Raw genomic sequence first — 23,016 nt, forward strand, 5'->3', positions numbered from 1 at the left:
CACCTCAGATATAATAAGTTTGTAATAGGTTAGAAGAAAGATTTTTGCACAAGTATTAGAAAAAAAATTCTGGTAACGCTTTATAATAAGGTCCTTAATAACCATTAATTAACAAGTAATAAGGCATTGTACTCGCTTTAGATCCGGTAGTTGCAAAAAGCATAGTTAACTTATAGTTAACTTATAATAGATGAGCAATAAAGTATATTTTAATATCAATAATAGAATAGAATAGCCTTTATTGTCATTGTATATACAACGAAATTGGAGTGCAACTCCCATTGGTGCAAAATAAGAAACTCAAAATATATATATACATACAAAATATACTTTTAACATGGGCTGTGCTTAAAAATGTGTCCTTAGATATTGTTCAGCAAACAAAATAAGATTAATAAAGGCATGGCAAAGACATAATGGGTGGGTCATGGGTGTTTGTAATGCCATTATTAACACTTATATAAGCTTATAAACACACAATAATGTTAATAAGCATCTTGTAAGGACTTACAAGGGCCTTATTACTTGTTAATTAATGGTTATTACAAGGACCTTAATATAAAGCGTTACCAAATATTCTATAATGGTATAATTAAGACATATTTTGTGTGAAGTTCTGTAATGGAAGAGATTGGAAATGAATGAGAAATGCTGCCGGTGCTCGTGCACAAATAAAATGAAATGTTATTAAGTTCAGATTTTCTATAGTGACAGTCTCCTAGAAATGAAAACAGATGTTGCAGTGACCCGGAACATGCAGAGTCAGCAGTATATGAGTGTGTGTCTGACAGGGAGTTTATAGTGTTACTGTGTATCGGCAGAAATTCAGCCTCAGCAGAATGCAAAGCGAGCACTGCTGATACTTGTATGTCGTTTTTTTTCTGTCGTGTGTTTCCTCGCCGCTACAAGGTGAATGTGAAACATTTAATCAATCCAACTTTGCAAAGCATAAAGCTGCATTGATCAAGAGCCTATAAAGTGCATGTTATATAGTAAAACCTGCAGGTTCTTCACCTTATACACTGTAAAAAACCTCGGTAGAAATTACAGTAAAACACTGTCAAATTGCATCAGAAATAGGTTGTCAAATTAAACATTGTACATCACCGTAGTGAATACTTTTAATTACTGTAAATCAAAGAATATCATAAAACTTTAAATTCAACTGCCATAAAAGTCTTTTTGGTCAATTTTGTGTCTTTTTTTTGGTTATTTTGTGTCTTTTTTTGCTAAATTTTGTGGTCATTTTGTGTCTTTTTTGGTCATTTTGTGTCTTTTCTGTCATTTTGTGTCTTTTTTATCATTTTGTGGTCAATTTGTGTCTTTTTTGGTAATTTTGTTTCCTTTTTTTGGTCATTTTGTGTCTTTTTTGGTAAATTTTTTGGTCATTTTGTGTCTTTTCTGTCATTTTGTGTCTTTTTTTATCATTTTGTGGTCAAATTGTGTCTTTTTTGGTAATTTTGTTTCCTTTTTTTGGTCATTTTGTGCCTTTTTTGGTAAAATTTTTTGGTCATTTTGTGTCTTTTCTGTCATTTTGTGTCTTTTCTGGTCATTTTGTGTCTTTTTTATCATTTTGTGGTCAATTTGTGTCTTTTTTGGTAATTGTGTTTCCTTTTTTGGTCATATTGTGTCTTTTTTGGTAAATTTTGTGGTCATTTTGTGTCTTTTCTGTCATTTTGTGTCTTTTCTGGTCATTTTGTGGCTTTTTTCTGGTAAATTTTTGGTATATAAAATATAAAATTTTGATGTAAAATTAATGGAGAAATACCATGATGACACAATTATCCTAAAAGTAATGGGATTATTCAGTATAAATTACAGTTTTTGCTGATATTTACATTTACATACGCTCACTGTATTTTTTACAGTGAAGTTCTGGCAACCAAAGCTGCCGGTATTTTACCGTAAATTAAACAGATTTTTTTTTTTACAGTGTGGCATCAATCAAACTTGATTTGTACAACAACTTTCATACAGGTGAATGAAAAGACAGAAAAAGTCTAAACTGTAAAAACCACAGAAAAAGCCCAAAACAACTAAAAGTAAAAGTAATTAAATAGAATAAAAAAAATAAAATAAGGGTAATAGTAGTGAATTCAATTAAAAAAATAGATTAAAGGATTAGAAAAAAAGGCAAAACAAGAAGAAAATAATGAAAAAATGTATTTAAAAGCCATAATAAATAAATAATAATACAAATAAAAGCTATAAAAACTAGATAAAATAAATACAAATTAAATTGATATGAAAGATAAAAAAAATATGTAATAACAACAATAAAACAAGAGATCATTTTTTGACTGAAATTAAATATCTGTTTATGAAATAAAGTAGAAGATAGTTTATAATCCAGTCAGATTGTAGAGCTCAGAAGAATATTTCATGAACAAATGTTTTAAAAGCACTGAGTAGAAGCACAGCACAGATATTTGTCCCTAAAAATAAAAATTTCTAGTTTTCTTATGATGAGGGCGTAACTATGGGCTCTGGTGGATTTTTTTTTCATTTGCTGGCCTTTTGTAGATCAGCTGTTCTCAACCTTGGGGTCGGGACCCAAATTGGGGTCGCAAGATGATTTCTGGGGGTCAGCTCTGTCTCCACTGTGTGGGTTTTTGGTCATTTGTGGGGTTTTTTAGTCATTTTGTGTCTTCTTTGGTCATTTTGTGTCTGTTTTTGATCATTTTGTGGTCAATTTGTGTCTTTTTTGGTCATTTTGTTTCCTTTTTTGGTCGTTTTGTGTCTTTTTTAGTCATTTTTGTGTCTTTTTTTGATCATTTTGTGTATTTTTTGTTCATTTTGTGTATTTTTTTGTCATTTTGTGTTTTTTTTTGGTCATTTTGTGTCTTTTTTTAGTCATTTTGTGTCTTTTTTGGTCATTTTGTGTCTTTTCTGGTCATTTTGTTGTTGTTTTTTATCTCAAAAAGGTTGAGAGCTACTGTTGTAGATAACACAAATATCAATTAATAAAATGTTTTTTATCAGTTTACCTACTAATGCAAATAATAATTTCTTGCACCTGTGGTTTTAATTACATTTGTCCAAGGAAGTCATCTGGATGGGACACTGAAGAGCTGCAGCAGGGTTGTGTGGGACCAAAGCGCCACCATCTGGTAGGAAATGGTACTTATCTAATTCTGCACGATTAAACCTTTCCACTTCTTAAATAAAAATGATAATTACCGCTGAAATATATACAGTTAACCTTACATAAAATGGAAATAATAATAATAATAATAGGTGCCATATTCATGCATAGCAAGTATGCAAATAGCTTATTTGAGAACTACTGGGGGTAAAATGTAACCTATTGTTGATATAATTATGGGATATAAATGAAGAAACAAAACTAGCAAGCATGTAAATAACAAGCTTCATCACGATGCAATTAATGCTCTATTCCTCTGAAAATGGTGTGATATTTGCTGGGATCAGAAATATCACAGTCTGCTGCAATATTGATTTTAATTCAGCAGCCTGCGATCAATATGTGATGATGTCATATGTAAATTTAGCTCTCACAAAAAGAAACTAAAAGATGATTTGACATTTTTATAACTGCGCTCTTCCAGAAATAGAATAAAAAGAATACACTTGCGAATTTATAATTAAGGTTATATCTTAAAGATGACAATATGTATCTCTTGAAAAAATAAATAAAAGCTGTTGATAAAATACGCCAAAACCAGTTTCATTTTTCCTTGAGAGCATAATAAAAATACATGATTTAGGAAAATTTAAAAAGTTTGAAATACCTTATTGACACAACTGATGAGCAGTTTGACGGATATTTCCTGAACGGCACCAAAAAAAGAAAAGAAGATAATATAAAAATCTAAACAAACATGTCTGTTTTCAACAAAATAACTATTCAAATATGATTAATGTATTATTATTGGTTCTATTATTATTATTTATGTATTTATTTATTTTATTATCATCATTATAAAGGAACATCTCAAAAAATTTGAATATCATGAAATAGTTCAATATTTTTTGAGACTTTTGTGTTTTCCTTATCTGTAAGCCATAATCATCAAAATTACAAGAAAAACAGGCTTGAAATATTTCGCTCTATGTGTAATTAATCTATATAATGTATGAGTTTCACTTTCTGAAATAACTGATAAAAAATATTGAACTTTTTCATGATATTGTAATTTTTTTAGATGTACCTGTACATCATGTTATACATCCATAATTACTTAATTTATACTTTTCATTGTATTTTTATATTGTTTATTATCTATTATTACATATTATATTATATATATTATATTATATACTGTACTATTATTATTATTATTATATACCGTCTAGTCACTATTATATAGCATTGTTGCCATCATATCACCAGTTTAATTATTACCATCATCTTGCCAACCATCCTACCAACTGATGTTTTTTTTTTAACTTCTTAAGTGTTCTTGTTCTATTCTGTGTTTTTTTCTATTGTTGTTTTTATTTATGCTACCTCAGTATTTTATTCTATTGTATTTTATTGTACTTGAATACCGGACTGCTGTGATAACATTCCCTTCAGGGATGAATAAAGTAATCTATCTATCTATCTATCTATCTATCTATCTATCTATCTATCTATCTATCTATCTATCTATCTACACTACTTTACAGACAAAGTCTGTAAAAACTGTAAAAACCACAGAAAAAGCCAAAAACAACTAAAAGTAAAAGTAATTAAATAGAATTAAAAAAAAAGGGTAATAGTAGTGAATTCAATAAAAAAATAGATTAAAGGATTAGAAAAAAGGCAAAACAAGAAGAAAAAAATAATGAAAAAATGTATTTAAAAGCTATAATAAATAAATAATAATACAAATAAAAGCTATAAAAATTAGATAAAATAAATACAAATGGAATTGATATGAAAGATAAAAAAATGTAATAACAACAATAAAATAAGAGATCATTTTTTGACTGAAATTAAATATCTGTTTATGAAATAAAGTAGAAGATAGTTTATAATCCAGTCAGATTGTAGAGCTCAGATCTATCTATCTATCTATCTATCTATCTATCTATCTATCTATCTATGTATCTATCTATCTATGCAACAGGCCACTTTCCATTGACTTAATGGGGAGGAAGGCGGGACTTCTGCTTTACACATGATGACGTTTCATCATGAGGACCAATCAGATGACCGGATTTAAACGAATAGTGTTTCCCGTTTTTAAACCTCGCACATGCGCAATTCATTTTTAAAATGGCGGCCGTACAAGGTGGTCTGGTGGAAGAGAAAGACATAAAAACAGAACCATCAAACGATGGCTGCGGAAATAATAATGCAACCGACGGACGGTTGCTCTCTACGTCCCCCGGCTCCAGCGCTCCGGCTGGGGGCAACAAACCGGCGGCGGGAGCCCCGGAGGACCAGCAGACCCTGCTGGCAGTCCTGCAGTTCCTCCGAAAGAACAAACTGACCGAGTCCGTCGAAATTTTGCGTCGCGAAGCGGGATTACCGGAGGATTCACTTGAACTAAAGGCGGGGGATTCCTCCGGGGCAGGCTCCGGGCAGGCGGCGGACGGAGACGGCGGCGGCGGGGATGCGAGCTCTCTGCTCAGCCGGGTGACCAGCTCAGCCTCCGCTCCGGTCCCGGCGCCAACTAAAGGTCCAGTATCACAACTTGGCTTGGCTAATGTTAATAAGCATCTTGTAAGGACTTACAAGGGCCTTATTACTTGTTAATTAATGGTTATTACAAGGACCTTAATATAAAGCGTTACCAAAAATTCTATAATGGTATAATTGACAAAAAAAAGACACAAAATGACCAAAAAAAAGACACAAAATGACCAAAAAAAGACACAAAATTACCAAAAAAAAAGACACAAAATTACCAAAAAAAGACACAAAATGACCAAAAAAGGACACAAATCACCAAAAAAGGCACAAAATGACCAAAAAAAAGACACAAAATGACCACCAAAAGACACAAAATGACCAAAAAAAGACATGAAATGACAAAAAAAGACATAAAATGACAAAAAAAACCAACACAAAATGACCAAAAAAAGAAATTAAATGACCAAAAGGACTAAAACACATTAACACATGAACACTTTAACACAGTGGAGACAGAGCCTTATAATAGAGACTTATAATAGATGAGCAATTAAGTATATTTTAATATCAATAGGCAAACAAAATAAGATTAATAAAGGCATGGCAAAGACATAATGGGTGGGTCATGGGTGTTTGTAATGCCATTATTAACACTTATATAAGCTTATAAACACACAATAATGTTAATAAGCATCTTGTAAGGACTTACAAGGGCCTTATTACTTGTTAATTAATGGTTATTACAAGCTCCGGTTTTTTTTTTTTATTGTGAACCGCTGCTTCATGCTGAATCCAGCCGTTTCCTGTCAATGTAACATCACCTAGAAGTTCTTCCCCCATGCAAAACCAATGGTGAACTGTAACTAAGTAACTGCTATTTACTGAAATACTGTACTAGAGTACAGTTTAGAAGTACTAGTAGTACTGTATTTGAGTTAGGGCTGGACGATATGGACCAAAATTAGGGGTGGGCGATATGGCCCTAAAAGAATATCACAATATATATATTTTTTTTAGTCTGTATAAATAAATATAAATCTAAAATGTAGTGTGAAGTGCAAATCTCAACAGTTTCCAAATACAAAAAAAATTACTCTTGACTCTTCAGTATGAGCAAGTAATAAAAATAACCATTTAGGGGTTTCGGGGGCGTATTTTAATGACATTTTGTAAAGGAGAATAAAGGTTCTTGTATGTTTTATTTAAGGCATCTTATTTTGACAGTCTTCTTGTAAGTTCTGTGGTGGATTCTGTTAACACACCGTGCTCTTATTTTGAAAGCTGCATGTGTTTAGCGACAGAGACTAAGTGGCTTTTTGTGATTAAAACAACTTTAATTGTTAGCCTTACGCCACTACATCAAGAAGTACGAATGTTGCCAATATCATGATGTGCATTTTTTTTAACCATAAAAAAATATACCGATATTATTGTGAACGATACGATATGGCACACCCCTATCCAAAATTCATATCCCGATATATTTAGGCTGAATATCGTCACCGTGTTAAAATAACCGGCTAACTCATTTTTTCTAGTTTTGCAGGAAACACAAAAAACTTCACTAAAAGTGTAACATATGACATTTATTGATCATTTCACTCAAAAATGATGTAACAAAGGATGGCTATTGGCATAGTAATAACACTGTGTGTACATTATGTAACATAAGAGAAATAAATGACAATTTTTTAAACATGCCTTTGTGACTTAAGCAAGATATGGTAACACTTTATTTTGAAGGTGTCTACATAAGAGTCACACAAGCCTGTCAGAAACATGACATGACAAGTATCATGAGCACTAATGTTACTTCAAAGTGTCATTAATGTTCATGACACATCCCAAAGTCATATCCTGATATATTTAGGCTGAATATCGATATACGATATATATCCTGATACTTTTATCGCGTGAGAACAAATGTTCAGTCAAAGCCAAATATGATCTAATTCACACACAAATGCACTTTTTTCTTACATGTTCATTTTTGTTTTTAATTAGGGCCAAGGGGCAATCGCACCGAGCACTGGTCCCAATGCAATTTTTTGAACATGCCTTTGTGACTTAAGCAAGATATGGTAACACTTTATTTTGAAGGTGTCTACATAAGAGTCACACAAGCCTGTCAGAAACATGACATGACAAGTATCATGAGCATAAATGTTACTTCAAAGTGTCATTAATGTTCATGACACATCCCCATGTCATGTTTATGACACACTCATGTCACTCTTATGTAGACACCTTCAAAATAAAGTGTTACCATATCTTGCTTAAGTCACAAAGGCATGTTAAAAAAATTGCCTAAGTCACATTTTATTTCGACTTAGGCATAATAAATCCGCTTAAGTCACACACTTGACATAGGCCATTATGTTAAAGGGGTAAAATCACATGATCTGATCAACTGAGGATGTAGGAGATTTTACCATAGGTGGCTATGAGGAGATGATTTAGGCAAAAACGATATCGATATACGATATATATCCCAATATTTTTATTGCCAAGTGAGAGCAAATGTTCAGTCAAAGTCAAAGCCAAATATGACATGTCACAAGTAGTTTTTTTGCAACTTTCTTTTTTAAAGTGAACATAAATACTGCATAACAACAGGAGTACCTTTTCTTTAAATCAGAGCTCCGTAAAGTGCACATTTAAATTAAAAAAATATCTTAAATAAAAATAACCTATGAAATAAAATAGTCCAGTCTTTTTCTGTAATAAAAAACAGAAGAACTAAATATGACAAACCCTAGTAAAGCATTTATATCTAAAGAAAGAAAAAAAAGAACTATACATGCTCTATATATGGTCTAATTCTATATCACATTTAAAAATGTATCGATATATCACCCAGCCCTAATTTGAGTATTCCCTTTTCGTGCTGCTTCATACTTCAACTCCACTGCACCTCACAGGGAAATGTTTACTTATTACTACTATTATTGAAGAGCTTTGGGGGCTGCAACAAATGATAACTTTTTGGATTAATTAAATAATAATTTGGTCCATAAAATGTCACAAAATACTTAAAAATTCCATCACATTTGCTCAAAGTCCAAGGAGATGTCTTCTTTTGCTGAACAAAACCCCCAAAATATTCAATTACATGACGTAAAACAGAGAAAAGCAAGAAATCTCTGTGTTTGAGAGGTTAAAAAAGTAACTTTTCACCCACTTGCTTTCATTCAAGTTCCAAAATGCACTTCAGTGTAAGTGTAACTAAACTAACTAGACAGAACATAGAGACAGAACCATTCACTCCTATGGGCAATTTAGAGTCACTAATTAAATCTAAACTGCATGTTTTTGGACTGTGGGAGGAACATGCAAAACTTCAAATTTAATGCAAAAAAGTGCCTACAAGACATGCTTGTAATAACAATGTGAAAAATGACTGACATACTCAACTTTGGTCCAAATCAACATTTGAATTTTTCTAAGTTATCATGGAGCTGGCTTAGTTGTCATACCATCCCTCAATTTTAAATATTAAGTTATAAGGCATGTAGAACCTGATAATGTAATAAATTCCCGATAATGTAATAACCCCAATAATGTAATAAAAATCTGCACTTGAGTCCATTGAAAATGTAATAAAACCTGATAATGTAATAACTTCCCGATAATGTAATAAAGTGCATTTCCCAATAATGTAATACACTTTTTACCAATAATGTAATAAAGTATAACACCAAGCACCTTTTGATTTCAAGAAGCTGTTGAATCATTCGGTTGTCATGGATACCTCGTTTGTGAAAAACAGATGAACGGGTCAAAAGTGAATAAACATTCAACTTTGACCTGTTGGTGGCGCTAGAGCTCTGGAGCTAGAGTTGATACACAGTATCACCACTTGAACCCAAGTAATGGGTGGTCTGCTGTTAAATTATTACAATATTGGGGAATTATTACATTATCAGGACTTGCTAAATGAAGGCTAACCTGATAATGTAATAACCTCCCATTAATGTAATACTTTATTACATTATTGGTAAAAAAAGTGTATTACATTATTGGGAAATGCACTTTATTACATTATCGGGAAGTTATTACATTATCAGGTTCTACAATGCCTTTATTCTTTACCTAAATGACACAAAAAAAGGCTATTGCGATATTGTTTTTAACAGAATGCTCGTCTCATTCTGACGTCTTCTTCTTCTTCTGCAGCTGTTGGCGAGGATCAGCCGGACGTTAACGTGGTTCTGTCGGCCTACAGCCAGCAGGGCGACCCGGCGCTCTACCAGGTTTACTACAACGGCCTGAAGAAGTTCATAGAATCGGTTCTGGACTGTCACCGAGCGGAGCTGTCCCAGGTCTTCTACCCGCTGTTTGTGCACATGTATTTGGAACTGGTGTACAACAATCATGAAAGTGAGGCCAAGGCCTTCTTTGAAAAGTAAGTTTTGTTGCACATTGCATATTTTTGACTTTGTTTAACCTCATTATTAAAAACCTATTTATTCTCCTTGGCGTTCAGTCCCAGCTAGGCAAGAATCCTTGGATTTCTTTAAACTTTTTTTACCCTTTTATTTGTCTTTTTTTATCTCTAACTCTGTTTTGGACTGAGTTTTTATTACTATTTTATTTTATTGTTTTACTGTTTTTAGTATTTTATTGTTTTCATTGTTTTTATTTATACTTATTTGTGCATGATTTATTCTATTTTAATAACTGTACAGCACTTTGGTCAACTGAGGTTTTTTTTTTTTTAATGTGCTCTATAAATAAACTTTGACTTTGACCCTCTGGGGTCTGAGCCTATCTGCTCTTTATATACCATATAATATTTACTATACCCATGTTTGGTATTTGGTATTTTCTCAGCACAACTCCAACATGATCTGACAATTATTTTTTTCACTTTAACCCACTTTATTAACATGCTGAGCCCAAAAATACACAAAAATCATGAAATCTGAAATAAAATTATACTATTTAAGACAATAAAAACCACAAATATGCTCAATGAACTGTTTCGGACCTAAAAAATGTAAACAAAGGTTGCAGATATGAACATATACAAGTAAAATTCAAATATAACAAAACCATACACAAAATTACCATAAAAACATGTTTATTTATAGGAGGAGTGTGAGATGATTAGACCCCTTTTTCCCCAATTTTTGCAAAACGCCACGCCTGCCTCGTCCCATCCTACTTTTACACTTGAATAAATAATTTTGTAATATCAAATTAAAACGATCATATCTTTGGTTTTACATGACCTCGGAACGTCAAACAAATAATAGACCCCACAGGATGAAGTAGCTGCCCGGCGATCTCAGTGGCTTCTTTTAAATCTCTTTTAAAAACTCACTTTTATCGATTGGCCTTCTCTTAATTTCCTTTTATTACTGTTGTATGATTACCTTGTTGTGAGTGGTGATTTTGAATTTTACATTTTACATTTTGACAATTATTTTTATTGAGCGCTGATAGTACAGGACATGTACAAAAATACAACATTCACAAAAGAAAACTTGGACTAATGCTCACATCATTTTTTGTTTTTTGTATGACTTAACCCCCCCCCCCCCAAAAAACAAAATAGAAACAACAAACAAAAACAAAACAAAACATGTAGGACACTGTATGCATTGCAATAACAATAATACTTATACTTATAGTAAGGAAAAACAATACAAAAAAAACAAAAAAAAAAACAACCTAGGCTCACCATTGCTTTTATTTTTTTAATGTAATTTCTTCTTGTTGTTTTATTTTGTTGTTGTCAGTAAATTGTATTTGATATGTTTTATTCCTGTTGTACAGCACCTTGTAACTTGCTTTTGAAAGGTGCTATATAAATAAAGTTATTATTATTATTATTATTATTGGGTGATAAACACTCTTTCTTTTGTTTCTCTGTGTCTCAGGTACAGTGGCGATCAAGAGTGTTACTACGAGGACGACCTGCGTGTTTTGTCCAGCCTGTCCAAGCGGGAGCACATGAGGGGCAACGAGACCCTGCTGGACTTCCGCACCAGCAAGTTCGTCCTGCGGATCTCCCGGGACTCTTACCAGCTGCTGAAGAGACACCTGCAGGAGCGCCAGAACAACCAGATCTGGAACATCATCCAGGAGCACCTCTACATCGACATCTTCGATGGCATGCCGCGCAGCAAGAGCCAGATTGACGCCATGTCTGGCAGCCTGGCAGGAGAGGCCAAGAGAGAGGCCAACAAGGCCAAGGTATGAGTCATACACCAACATGTTGCCATGGTGACATTAGGGCTGGGCAATACGCACCAAAAGTCATATCCCCGTATATTTAGGCTGAATATCGATATAAGAAATATATCCTGATACTTTTATCGCGTGAGAATAAATGTTTAGTCACATTCAAATATGATCTAATTCACACACAAATACACTTTTTAACATGTTCATTTTTGTTTTTAATTGTTTTTGTTATTGTCATTATAACTTGTTGATGTTATACATTTGTTTTTTCTATTATCAGTTTATTACTTTCTAATAACTATGAAATTTTAGGTGGAGGCTTTAAATTAGCCCATCTGGGTTTTCTGCCTCTCCCTGCACTTTACATTATATGTTATCTTTGTCATTTTATGTAATTCTAACTGTGCAAATAAAATAAACCTAAAACCGAAACCTAAAAAAAAAAATCAAAACTCCATAATAATACATTTTATTTTTTAAGCGCCTTTCAAAACACCCAAGGTCACTGTACAACAAAACATAAAATAATTTAAAAACAGTGGCAACAAAATAAAACATTTAAATAAAAAATATCTTAAATAAAAATAGCCTATGAAATAAAATAGGCCAATCTTTTTCTGAAATAAATACATTTATATGAGAAAATAATAATTAGCATTACAAAAGAACTAAATATGACAAACCCTAGTAAGGGCAGCACTTATATATAAAAAAAATTAAATAAAATTGAACTATATCGATATATGCGATATGGCCTAATTCCATATCACATTTAAAAATATATTGATATATCTTTTATATTGATATATCGCCCAGCCCTAGGTGACATAATTCTTTGTCTTGTCATGTTTTTTAAAACAACTCTGATATGTTTGCTGTTTGTCTTTTTTTTTGTAAATTTTATTTATGCAAAGTTTTGGCACATATATATATACAGACACATACAGTACAAGAAACATAGAAAAAACCCAACAGAGGAAAAAATAAATAAATAAAAGTAAACAAACAGATAAAACAAAACAGAAGCAACAGACAGCCAGCCACCACTTAATCATTAACGTATAAAGAAAATGTGCACAAAAACATATATAACATATATTTATATACAATATAATATAATAAAAATAATAATATATGTTTGCTGTTTTATCATGACTCCATCAGGTTTACTATGGACTGCTGAAGGAACCGGAAATTGAGCTTCCTCTTGATGACGAGGACGAGGAGGCGGAGAACGAGGAGGGAAAACCAAAGAAGAAGAAACCTAAAAAGGACAGCATGGGCTCCAAGAGCAAGAAGCAGGATCCTAATGCACCTTCACAGACTAGGTACAAATCAAATATCAAAACAAAAATAAGGTTTACAAATAAAAAAGATTTAAATATTAATAATACAAGTTTTCCAAAATTTACATTTGTTAATTTTTCATGGGGTTATATTTAGTATAATAATCCATAAATGGCTGCCATATTGTGTAAAAAAAAAAAAAAAAAAAGACTGTTATATTTTATATTTTTATTTAATTACACACTGCAAGCTCTTTTTAAAAATCCTGACGCTGTTTGTGGATCAGTCAGTGACAGTTGATGTTCTCTTGTCCAGGATTCCTCTCCCAGAACTAAAGGATTCAGACAAGCTGGACAAGATCATGTACATGAAGGAGGCCACGAAGAGGATCCGCCTGGGACCAGAGAACCTGCCCTCCATCTGCTTCTACACTTTCCTCAATGCTTACCAGGTAAAAACTCTTCACATAGCAAGCCTTAGATCAGTAGTTCTCAACCTTTTTGAGTCGCGACCCCCAATTTAATATGCCAAAGACCAAAGAAAAGGCACAAATCACCAAAAAAAGGCACAAAATGACCAAAGAAAAGACACAAAATGACCAAATAAAGACACAAAATGACCAAAAAAGACATAAAATGACAAAAAAAGACACAAAATGACCAAAAAAAGACACAAAATGACCAAAAAATACACAAAATGACCAAACAAAGACACAAAATGACCAAAAACTTTGTTTTTGAACAAAGTGATCAAAAAAAGACACAAAATGACCGAAAAAAGACACAAAATGACCAAGAAAGACACAAAATGACCAAAAAAAGACATAAATGACCAAAGAAGACACAAAATGACCAACAAAAAGACACAAAATGACCAAAAAAGACACAAAATAACAAAAAAATACACAAAATGACCAAAAAAAAGACGCAAAATGACCAAAAAACACACGGGGCAAGATTAAAATACATAAAACACATTAGAAGACATTTAAAAGCGAATTTAAAAAAAAAAAAAAAGTGAATGAATAAAACATTTAAGAGCGAATGAATAAACATTACAGGTTAAAATGGAAACAGAAAAGTCTTCAGACTTGATTTAAAAGAGCTGAGAGTTGCAGCAGACCTCAAGTTCTCTGGGAGTTTGTTCCAGAGATTTGGTGCATAAACACTAAAAGCTGCTTCTAATAATAATAATAATAATAATATAATATAATAATAATACCAGTCTGTGGACACCTTTAAAAAAGGGCTTAAAACTTTTCTGTTCAGGGAGGCATTTTTAGGTTGTCCCTAGATGTTTTTATTGTCTCTGCATAATGTACTTTATTACCCGTGTCTCTTTTTTATCTACTGCTGATTTTAATGAGTTTTCTCTTTCTTGTTTCTGGTTTCTGTAGCACTATGAGATTTCTGTATGAAACGTGCTTTACAAATAAAATGTAGTATTATTATTATTATTATAATAATTTGGTATTGCCTCTCTTGTTTGACACCTCTGCCTTAGAGAGTGGATGGTTAATTGCAAACTACAGGGGCGTCAGTTCTAATTATTGTCCCTTTACGTCCTGTAGGGTCTGACAGCAGTGGACTTCACAGACGACTCCAGCCTGATCGCAGGAGGCTTCGCTGACTCCACAGTAAGAGTGTGGAGCGTCACACCCAAGAAGCTCCGCAAGGTCAAGTCTGCAGCAGGTACGAGTGAACACCAGTGATTTACCTGGCTCCATGTTATTCTGATGGTTTATAACACTAATGTACTTATTTTCTCTCTCTCAAGACTTGAATCTGATCGACAAAGAGTCAGACGATGTGCTGGAGAGGATCATGGACGAGAAGACGGCCAGCGAGTCAAAGATCCTCTACGGACACAGCGGCCCAGTGTACGGCATCAGCTTCAGCCCCGACAGGTAGCAATCATTTCATTGTTTATTTTTGTGGCTTACATTATTTTAGTCAGCCTGTGTATTTAAAAAGTCACTTCTTCATGTGCAACCAACATCTGTTCCAACTAGCTTACTCCGTTTGGTTGACTGCACTTTTTCTTTTTTTGTTTTATTGTTTTTCTGAAACCGCACCGCTCTCTTTGTTTTGTTTTATTTCTTGTGTCTTGTTTTCATTCTGTTTTTTTTCAACACAGCCTCACCTATATGACCTGATCATTTTTTCATTTTGACTTACTGGATCAACATTTTGAACACAAAACACACACCAAAAACACACAAAAACCTTCACAAAATAACACACAAAAACTTTTTTTTTTTATTTATTTTTTTTTACAAAAAAACACATAAAAAGGCATTCAAAATACACAAAAACACACATACATTACAAATACATTTTTTTAAAAAAAACACACAAAAAATTGCAAAAAACACACAAAATATGACAAAAAGCACATATAAAAACACATATAAAAACCTACAAAAAATTACAAAAAACACAAAATATACAAAAACACACAAAAAACACATTAAAATACACAAAAATCACAATAAAAACATTAAACATAAAAGATTACATTAAAATGCTGAATGCACACTGCAGAATTTGAAAATATCTGCAAAAAAGGGAAAATAACACTTTACACTTGGTCGAGGTGTTGTTGTTTTTTTTGACGCACTAAATGGGACATGGAAACTTCTAGAAAAGCCCAAACTTTAGAGACAAGCTGACAGCAGGGCTCCATGCTGCTTTGTGTTTACTTCATGAAAAAGTCGTTCTCTGGCGCTTTCTTGGACTCCAGAGGGTTAAACTATCGTACAGTGTCCTTGAGTGTTAGAAAGGAGCTAATAAATTCAATGTATCATTATTATTATTATTAAGATGATTCCTGTTTACCTTCTCGCTTTCAGAAACTACTTGTTGTCCAGTTCAGAAGACGGGACCGTCAGACTGTGGAGTCTCCAAACATTTACTTGTCTGGTGGCCTACAAAGGCCACAACTACCCAGTGTGGGACACCCACTTTTCCCCACACGGGTACTACTTTATCTCCGGGGGACATGACAGAGTCGCCCGGTAAGAACTCGTCCTTCCATATTAGTCAGGCGGCTTAGCTAAATAAAGGAGACACGCCGGACAAAAGCACCACATTTTTTCCACATGCTCTCTATCACCATAGGTTTAAATTTTTGGTAGGAGCCACTTCATCAAGATTGCGGATCGGAGATGGCATCCATATAAAGTCTATGAGAAACGCTATATCTTCCAAGCCACTTAGAAGGTCAATCTGGGTGTCAAAATCTACATTTTCTGGGTCAAGAAATCATTTAAAGCTATTGAGAACATCACTAGATGATTATTTGATCAAATAGATATGCTCATTTTCACCCAGACTGGTAGGTCTTCAAGTGCTGCAGCAGGGAATCCTGAGTTGAAAATGTTTTGAATCTATGTTCACGGGAGAGTGAGGATTAGCTGCAATGTACACTGCTCAAAAAAATCGAGGGAACGCTTTCATCTCATGACAGATCTTGATCAACACATTATTTACAGTGAGTCATCTAGTGATATTCTCAATAGCTATAAATGATTCCTTGACCCAGAAAATGTAGATTTTGACACTAAGATTGACCTTCTGAGTGACTTGGAAGATTTATTGTTTCTCATAGACTTTATATGGCTGCCATCTCCGATCCGTAATCTTGATGAAGTGGCTCCTACCAAAAATTGAAACCTATGGTGATAAATAGTGGAAAAATGTTGGTGCTTTTGTCCGGCGTGTCCCCTTTCTTCTCAAATCTGGTCCTAAGCCGCCTGACTATATTCAGAGGAAAGCAAACTGCTGAGACGCAGCCGTCTCATTGTTCTGTGTTGTTCTTTCTCTTCCAGTCTGTGGGCGACGGATCACTACCAGCCTCTCCGAATGTTTTCTGGTCACCTCGCTGACGTCACTTGCACCCGCTTCCACCCAAACTCCAATTATGTGGCCACAGGGTCTTCTGATCGCACCATCCGGCTCTGGGACGTCCTGACCGGAAACTGTGTCCGCATCTTCACCGGTCACAAGGTCAGATGAGTCACCAGGATGTGAAGATCTTTGAGATTCACAGATTCAACCTGCTAGCATAGAGACTGAGCCAGTCTTTTTACTCTTTATCTTCCAGGGTCCGATCCACGCGCTGGCTTTTTCTCCCAATGGAAAGTTCTTGGCTTCAGGAGCGACTGACAGCAGAGTTCTTCTATGGGACATCGGCCACGGGCTGATGATCGGAGAGCTGAAAGGCCACACAGATACTATCTACTCCCTCCGCTTCAGCAGAGACGGAGAGATCCTTGCCTCCGGTGGGTGACATATAACATTTCTTGCAATGAACTTGAATGACCATTTATAAACCCTCAATCAAGATATCCCCATGTGGTCCAGAAATAGTTCCAAATGAAGGTTGTGCCAATATTTGGAATGTAATTTGGCCATCAGCTAGACGCATTAACACATTATCAACTGAAAGTAATAAGACAATTTAATATAAGATTAGTAACATTTACTTTAGGTTTCTGGAGCTTTCTGGCTGTAAGCCCTGAAGGCAAACATCTCCAGTATTTGATCAAAGACAGCTTAGATAAAGACTTTTATCTAAGCCTATCTGAAATGAAGACCGTTCCTCCTAAAAGTGTAACACCATCTCTGTTGCTATGGTTCAGTGAAATCTGCCCTTTTAGTATGTAATTACTCATCTAAAACATGCAATTTACAACAGGTGGAAGATACTGGAAAAGCTTGAAAATTTACCTTAATAATGCTTGAATTTGACCACTGCTAAAAAACCCTGTAACCCTGTATATGTGATGACTGGGAACCTTGTGGACTTAAGAACTTAAGATCTGTTTTGGAGAACGATAGAGCTACAAACTAGCATACCCATGAAGTCTTTATCGGTATATTTTTAATGATTCACATCAAGGTTATTATAGTTAACGAAAACTAATGAAATAATGAAAACTAGAATTGAAAAAACATTTTCGTTAACTGAAATAAAAATAAAAACTAGAGTTTTTACAAAAACGATAACTAACTGAAACTGTGTTTTGTGGTTACACAACTAACAAATTATAGTGAAAATGTCCTTAGTTTTTGTTTTTGTCAACTTTTTTCATTCATAATTCAGTGTTTCTATTTGAACATGCAACACATGGTAAATATGTTTACTGAGACTGGACTATAACAGTTAATAACCTTATTGGGGCTGAGATGATAAACCAAAGGAAATAAAGGCAAAATTTATTATGATCACTTTGAATCTCGCACCCAACGAATTGCCCATTACAAAAAAACTAAAACTAACACTAAAACTAATAAAAACTAAACTAAAACTAAGCATTTTCAAAAGCTAAAAACTAAACTAAAACTAGAAAACTCACTCTAAAAACTAACTAAAACTAACGAATTTGAAAACAAAAATTCACAACGAAATTAAAACTAATGAAAAATCCAAAACTACTATAACCTTGATTCACGTACAGATTTGATTGGAGTTTCTCAACTCAACTTTATTTGTAAAGCACTTTAAAACAACCACTGCTGCAACAAAGTGCTGTACATAAACAAACAGAACAAGAGACAATAAAATAAATAAAACAGGAATAAACACTAAAATACATAGATTCATTCCTTTTTTTTCTGCAGATAAACTTGCAATAACCTTGATTCATGTGATTCTAGGCTCAATGGACCACACGGCTCGTCTGTGGGACGCCCAGAAAGCATTTGATGATTTGGAGACGGATGATTTCACAGCAGCTACAGGACACGTCCATCTACAAGATAACTCCCAGGAGCTTCTGTTAGGCACCTACTTATCAAAATCCACACCCGTTATCCACCTTCACTTCACCCGCAGGAACCTGCTGCTGTCCGCTGGGGCCTACAATCCCTGAGACATTACTAAATTATGAAAAGATAAATTATACAAGCTTGAAATGCAGCAAACGTCTGATCTCCAGGCTGCACGAGTATCTGAAAAGGTGTGTGGCGTATTTGGAAACAAAACTGTATTGTCAACAATCACCTCTGGTCAGAATCTATCTGTGAATGAAGATAATTAGGTGAGCAGACTCCCACAAATCAGGCTGATCTATTGCAGATAACCCCGCGCCATGCCAAGTGCCATTGTTGATTGAGGACTTTTTTTTTCTTCTTTCTTTTTTTAAATCACTGCCATGCTTTGTTCAACATGTGGCTGATATCTCTGTATCATAGTATTTTATACTGGTGGACACTGTAAATAAAAACAAACATGTTTTCTATGTTTTGAGCATAAATGTTCTTTATTAACATGGGAAACCAAACGCACATTTTATTGCAAGCATGTCCAGCTGCTTTCTCCACCCCCAGCTGTTGGAAATGATGGTCAGAAAAGACGCCTGTAAGGAGACAATAAGGGTTTTACTTTACTGAACGGAGCGATACTTTCCTGGAGTACAGTGGATTTGTAAACAAATAGGATAGAGAGATTTAAATGCACTCACATGATCACTTGTCTGCGATGGCTGCCTGTTTCTTGGGCTTCAATTTGAAGAAAAGGCAAATGGCTACTATACTGCCATATGTGGCCAAAACACACTGAAGGGGAAAAAAAGGGGAGAAATTCAGAGACATGGCGACTTTAGCCTGCAGTTTCACTGGTGAAAATGCAGTTTATTTAAAGTTAAAGGAACACTCCACCGTTTTTTCATATTAAAACATGTTATTCGGTCAAGTAAGACGAGTTGATACAGACCTCTTGCGTCTCAATGCGTGCACTCAATCGCCCTGGCGCGCGGCACCACTTGGCTAGCACTTAGCTTAGCCCAGTTCATTCATTAGGATCCAAACAGATGGACAGTTAGAAGCGACCAAACTCCTCCACGTTTTCCCTATTTAAATACAGCTACACGAGTAGTTAAACGACCAGTAATATCATCACTCCTGAAAAATCTTCTCCCCTCAGGACTGATGATACTACTGCGCCGAGTCGAAGTGCTCCCAAGTGCTATTCTGCCATACATTATAGTTATCCTTTTTATCCGCTTAGAAAAGCGCCACGTTTTATTTTGTGTCGCCATACTTGGTGGTTTAACTACTCGTGTAGCTGTATTTAAATAGGGAAAACGTGGAGGAGTTTGGTCGCTTCTAACTGTCCATCTGTTTGGATCCTAATGAATGAACTGGGCTAAGCTAAGTGCTAGCCAAGTGGCGCCGCACGCCAGGGCGATTGAGTGCACGCATTGAGACGCAAGAGGTCTGTATCAACTCGTCTTACTTGACCGAATAACATGTTTTAATATGAAAAAACGGTGGAGTGTTCCTTTAAGTTCCACACAACTCACATTCCTCCTTCCGGTGATTGTGTATGCATTGAAGTATTTGGCGAATCCAGTGAACTGGTGCTGGCTTCCGGCGTCATGTCCTCCCATGATGGATTGTTAATGGTCCTATAAGAAGGAGAATAATGATTATTAATAACAGAATATATTAAATGTATTCTTGACCTTAGGAACAGTGAGATTGTATTATTACATTGAAGCTTTTTCATTTCCATGTGTTTAAATTATATGTTCTCCATCAACTATAGATTAAATAGTATCGGAAGTACCTAAGTTATAAAAACCAGATCTACAATCAGATTTTCAACCCAAGAAATAATACTGAAGGCAATTATTACAACATAAAAAATGGGTAGGCCGACAAGCTATAACATTAAATAATTTGGCTGTCAAAATTTTACATTATAGGCTCGATTTTTGGATCACAATTCAATTCACTTTTCAATTTATACAATTTTTACACAGCACTGAAGGTATGCCATTGGTAGTCTATGAAGTCTTGAGTCATGAAGACCAAAAGATCATTGGATTTATGTGAAGACAGCTGTCCACATTTCAAAATATTTTTTGAAAATACAGTACGTTATATTTAGTTTGATATTTTCTGGAATGTACAACACTAAGGCCATGTGGTCAAATTACTGTCCCTGCCAATCCTGCTGTTAATTTTAATCATCAAATTAAACGCGGAAAGCATTTCATTTACTTCATGTCAATAACCATTATACAATGTGTTAGTATGTGTTCAGTGACTTTTTGCACAAGCACTCTGCACAAACATCCTTTTTTTTCCCCTTTTTGCAGAAAAAGCTGACATTATTTTTAATTCTGGTATTGTTTTGAAGTTTACAATTCAGGGGTGGTGACAACATTGAGAAACGCTACATATAACAAAATCTGGAATTTTGAAACTTTTAGTAGACTAGAAAATTGTCAAGATTTTATGTCATTAACATCCTGTTGAGTCACTTTGTAATCTGATATGATAGAAACTTGTTTATCTTTTGGACTGCTGGTCAGACAAAGCAAGACATTGACTAGAAGATGTCACCTTGGGCCCTGGGAAGCTAGTATTATTATGTTAATTGAGAAATAACTACAATTAAATATATAATGAAAAAAAAAACATTTAAAACTTGGTTTTACTGAGACAGCACAGAATTAAATTATTGCATGTTGTTGCTTGACAGGAAGGAGTTTTGGCAAACTGAGGCACGTTAATGTTTCTAATATCCTTCAAGAAGCATTTTATTTTAGCACGCCGTATGCAATATAAACTGTCCTGCAATTGTAAACTAGCTACTGAAATGACTAGTTATTACATAAGAGTGTACAAATTGAATGGCTGTTGATTTGACATGCTACTACAATAATTTTTTTTTTTTTAATAAACTTTATTAAGGCAGTTGGGTGGGGTGTAATACAAAAAAATACATCAGAACGTCGCCAGGGGGTTTCAATAAATCATAAAGAGGTTGTCATACAAAAATATTATAAAAATTACAAATATTCAGAGTTTTAGCAGCTTTCAAATTAGTAGAGTCTTTAATAGAATTAATATACTGCTTGGTTTCACTTATAAATATAGAAAAGAGGGGATTTTTTTTGTGTATCGAGATTTATGTATGTGATATTTTGCTAATAGTATAATTAGATTTATAATGTAATATTGATTTTTTTTTTTTGTATGGGAAGTCAGTGAAACCAAACAGTATATTTTCAAAACAAAGGGACAAATTAGGTTCAATTGAAAAAAAAAGGAAGTTACAAATATCTTTCCAGAACTTAGACGAAAAAGGGCAAGACCAAAATAAATGAAAAATACTTTCAGGGTGTCCTTCACAAAAAAAAAGCAATTCAAATCTAAATCTTTTTAAAAACGTTGAAGAAACATTTTTGTGGGGTGGATTCTGTGAATTATTTTGAAAGAAATTTCTTTGATCTTATTGTTGACTATATATTTTGCTGGCAATACTACAATAATCAGAACTATGCTAGCTATAGTTAGCTAGCTCATAAGTTTTAACTCAATAGTGCCGTGTATTTTTACTGGCAAGTTAACCCACTTTACTAATATTATGGTTGACAAATGCACTAATAATGTGCATTATATTAAGCCTGACTTTCATCGGTCAGTAGGTGCATATAGCTTGTTATAGCACACTCTGTACTCTGTTAGCGTTAGCTTCCAAGGTTAGCCTCCAGCTAGCTAACCTTAGTTAGTTTAACATTCAGACTGCTAACGTTGGTGAAATCGTACATTGTCACACAGGCGTTAACAGATAAAACACCTGTACTGCTCGGTATTAGTAAAACAAAAGTAAATTGGTTAATTTGTCTCCAAATGTGAAATGACTTACCTTTTAGACTCGACCCTGGTGCAAACAGAATGAGACAAGTGCCCTTCAGCAGAGGCCGCAATGCTAAACTCAACAGGAAGTCCCGCCCACCTCAAAGCAATCCCAAAGTGTGTTACTATTGGTCCAAAATAATGTCGCGAAAATCTCTGACCACTGATTGGTTTACAACGGTGTCAATCCCAATCCCAAAGTGTGTTACTATTGGTCTAAAATAATGTCGCTAAAATCTCTGACCACTGATTGGCTTACAACGGTGTCAATCATTTTTTTCGTCTCTGTGATTGGACGAA

At 34.2% G+C, this 23,016-nt stretch overlaps 2 protein-coding genes across 3 annotated transcripts; one reads left to right on the forward strand and one right to left on the reverse strand.

The window, feature by feature from the left end:
• The first annotated feature begins 5,097 nt into the window (after positions 1–5,097).
• On the forward strand, positions 5,098–19,307 carry taf5 (TAF5 RNA polymerase II, TATA box binding protein (TBP)-associated factor). 2 transcript variants are annotated; one of them, XM_059353310.1, is made up of 12 exons: positions 5,098–5,635; positions 9,408–9,422; positions 9,721–9,989; positions 11,470–11,785; positions 12,941–13,104; positions 13,379–13,514; positions 14,634–14,754; positions 14,840–14,969; positions 15,915–16,079; positions 16,893–17,070; positions 17,168–17,345; positions 18,724–19,307. In XM_059353310.1, exons 1-12 carry the CDS (start codon positions 5,225–5,227, stop codon positions 18,936–18,938), a joined length of 2,298 nt encoding a protein of 765 aa, XP_059209293.1. In that variant the 5' UTR covers positions 5,098–5,224; the 3' UTR covers positions 18,939–19,307. The 2 variants fall into 2 exon arrangements, with proteins under 2 accessions (XP_059209293.1, XP_059209211.1); XM_059353228.1 differs by lacking the exon at positions 9,408–9,422 and having other exon boundaries at positions 5,099–5,630; positions 9,761–9,989.
• atp5md (ATP synthase membrane subunit k) lies at positions 19,297–22,804 on the reverse strand. Its single transcript, XM_059353110.1, has 4 exons — positions 22,727–22,804; positions 20,370–20,474; positions 19,530–19,623; positions 19,297–19,424 (listed from the first exon to the last, which is right to left on the reverse strand). Exons 2-3 carry the CDS (start codon positions 20,454–20,456, stop codon positions 19,534–19,536), a joined length of 177 nt encoding a protein of 58 aa, XP_059209093.1. The 5' UTR covers positions 20,457–20,474; positions 22,727–22,804; the 3' UTR covers positions 19,297–19,424; positions 19,530–19,533.
• Between the last annotated feature and the right edge of the window lie 212 nt (positions 22,805–23,016).

This window comes from Centropristis striata, chromosome 1 (genome assembly GCF_030273125.1).
Source record: "Centropristis striata isolate RG_2023a ecotype Rhode Island chromosome 1, C.striata_1.0, whole genome shotgun sequence".
Taxonomy (NCBI): domain Eukaryota; kingdom Metazoa; phylum Chordata; class Actinopteri; order Perciformes; family Serranidae; genus Centropristis; species Centropristis striata.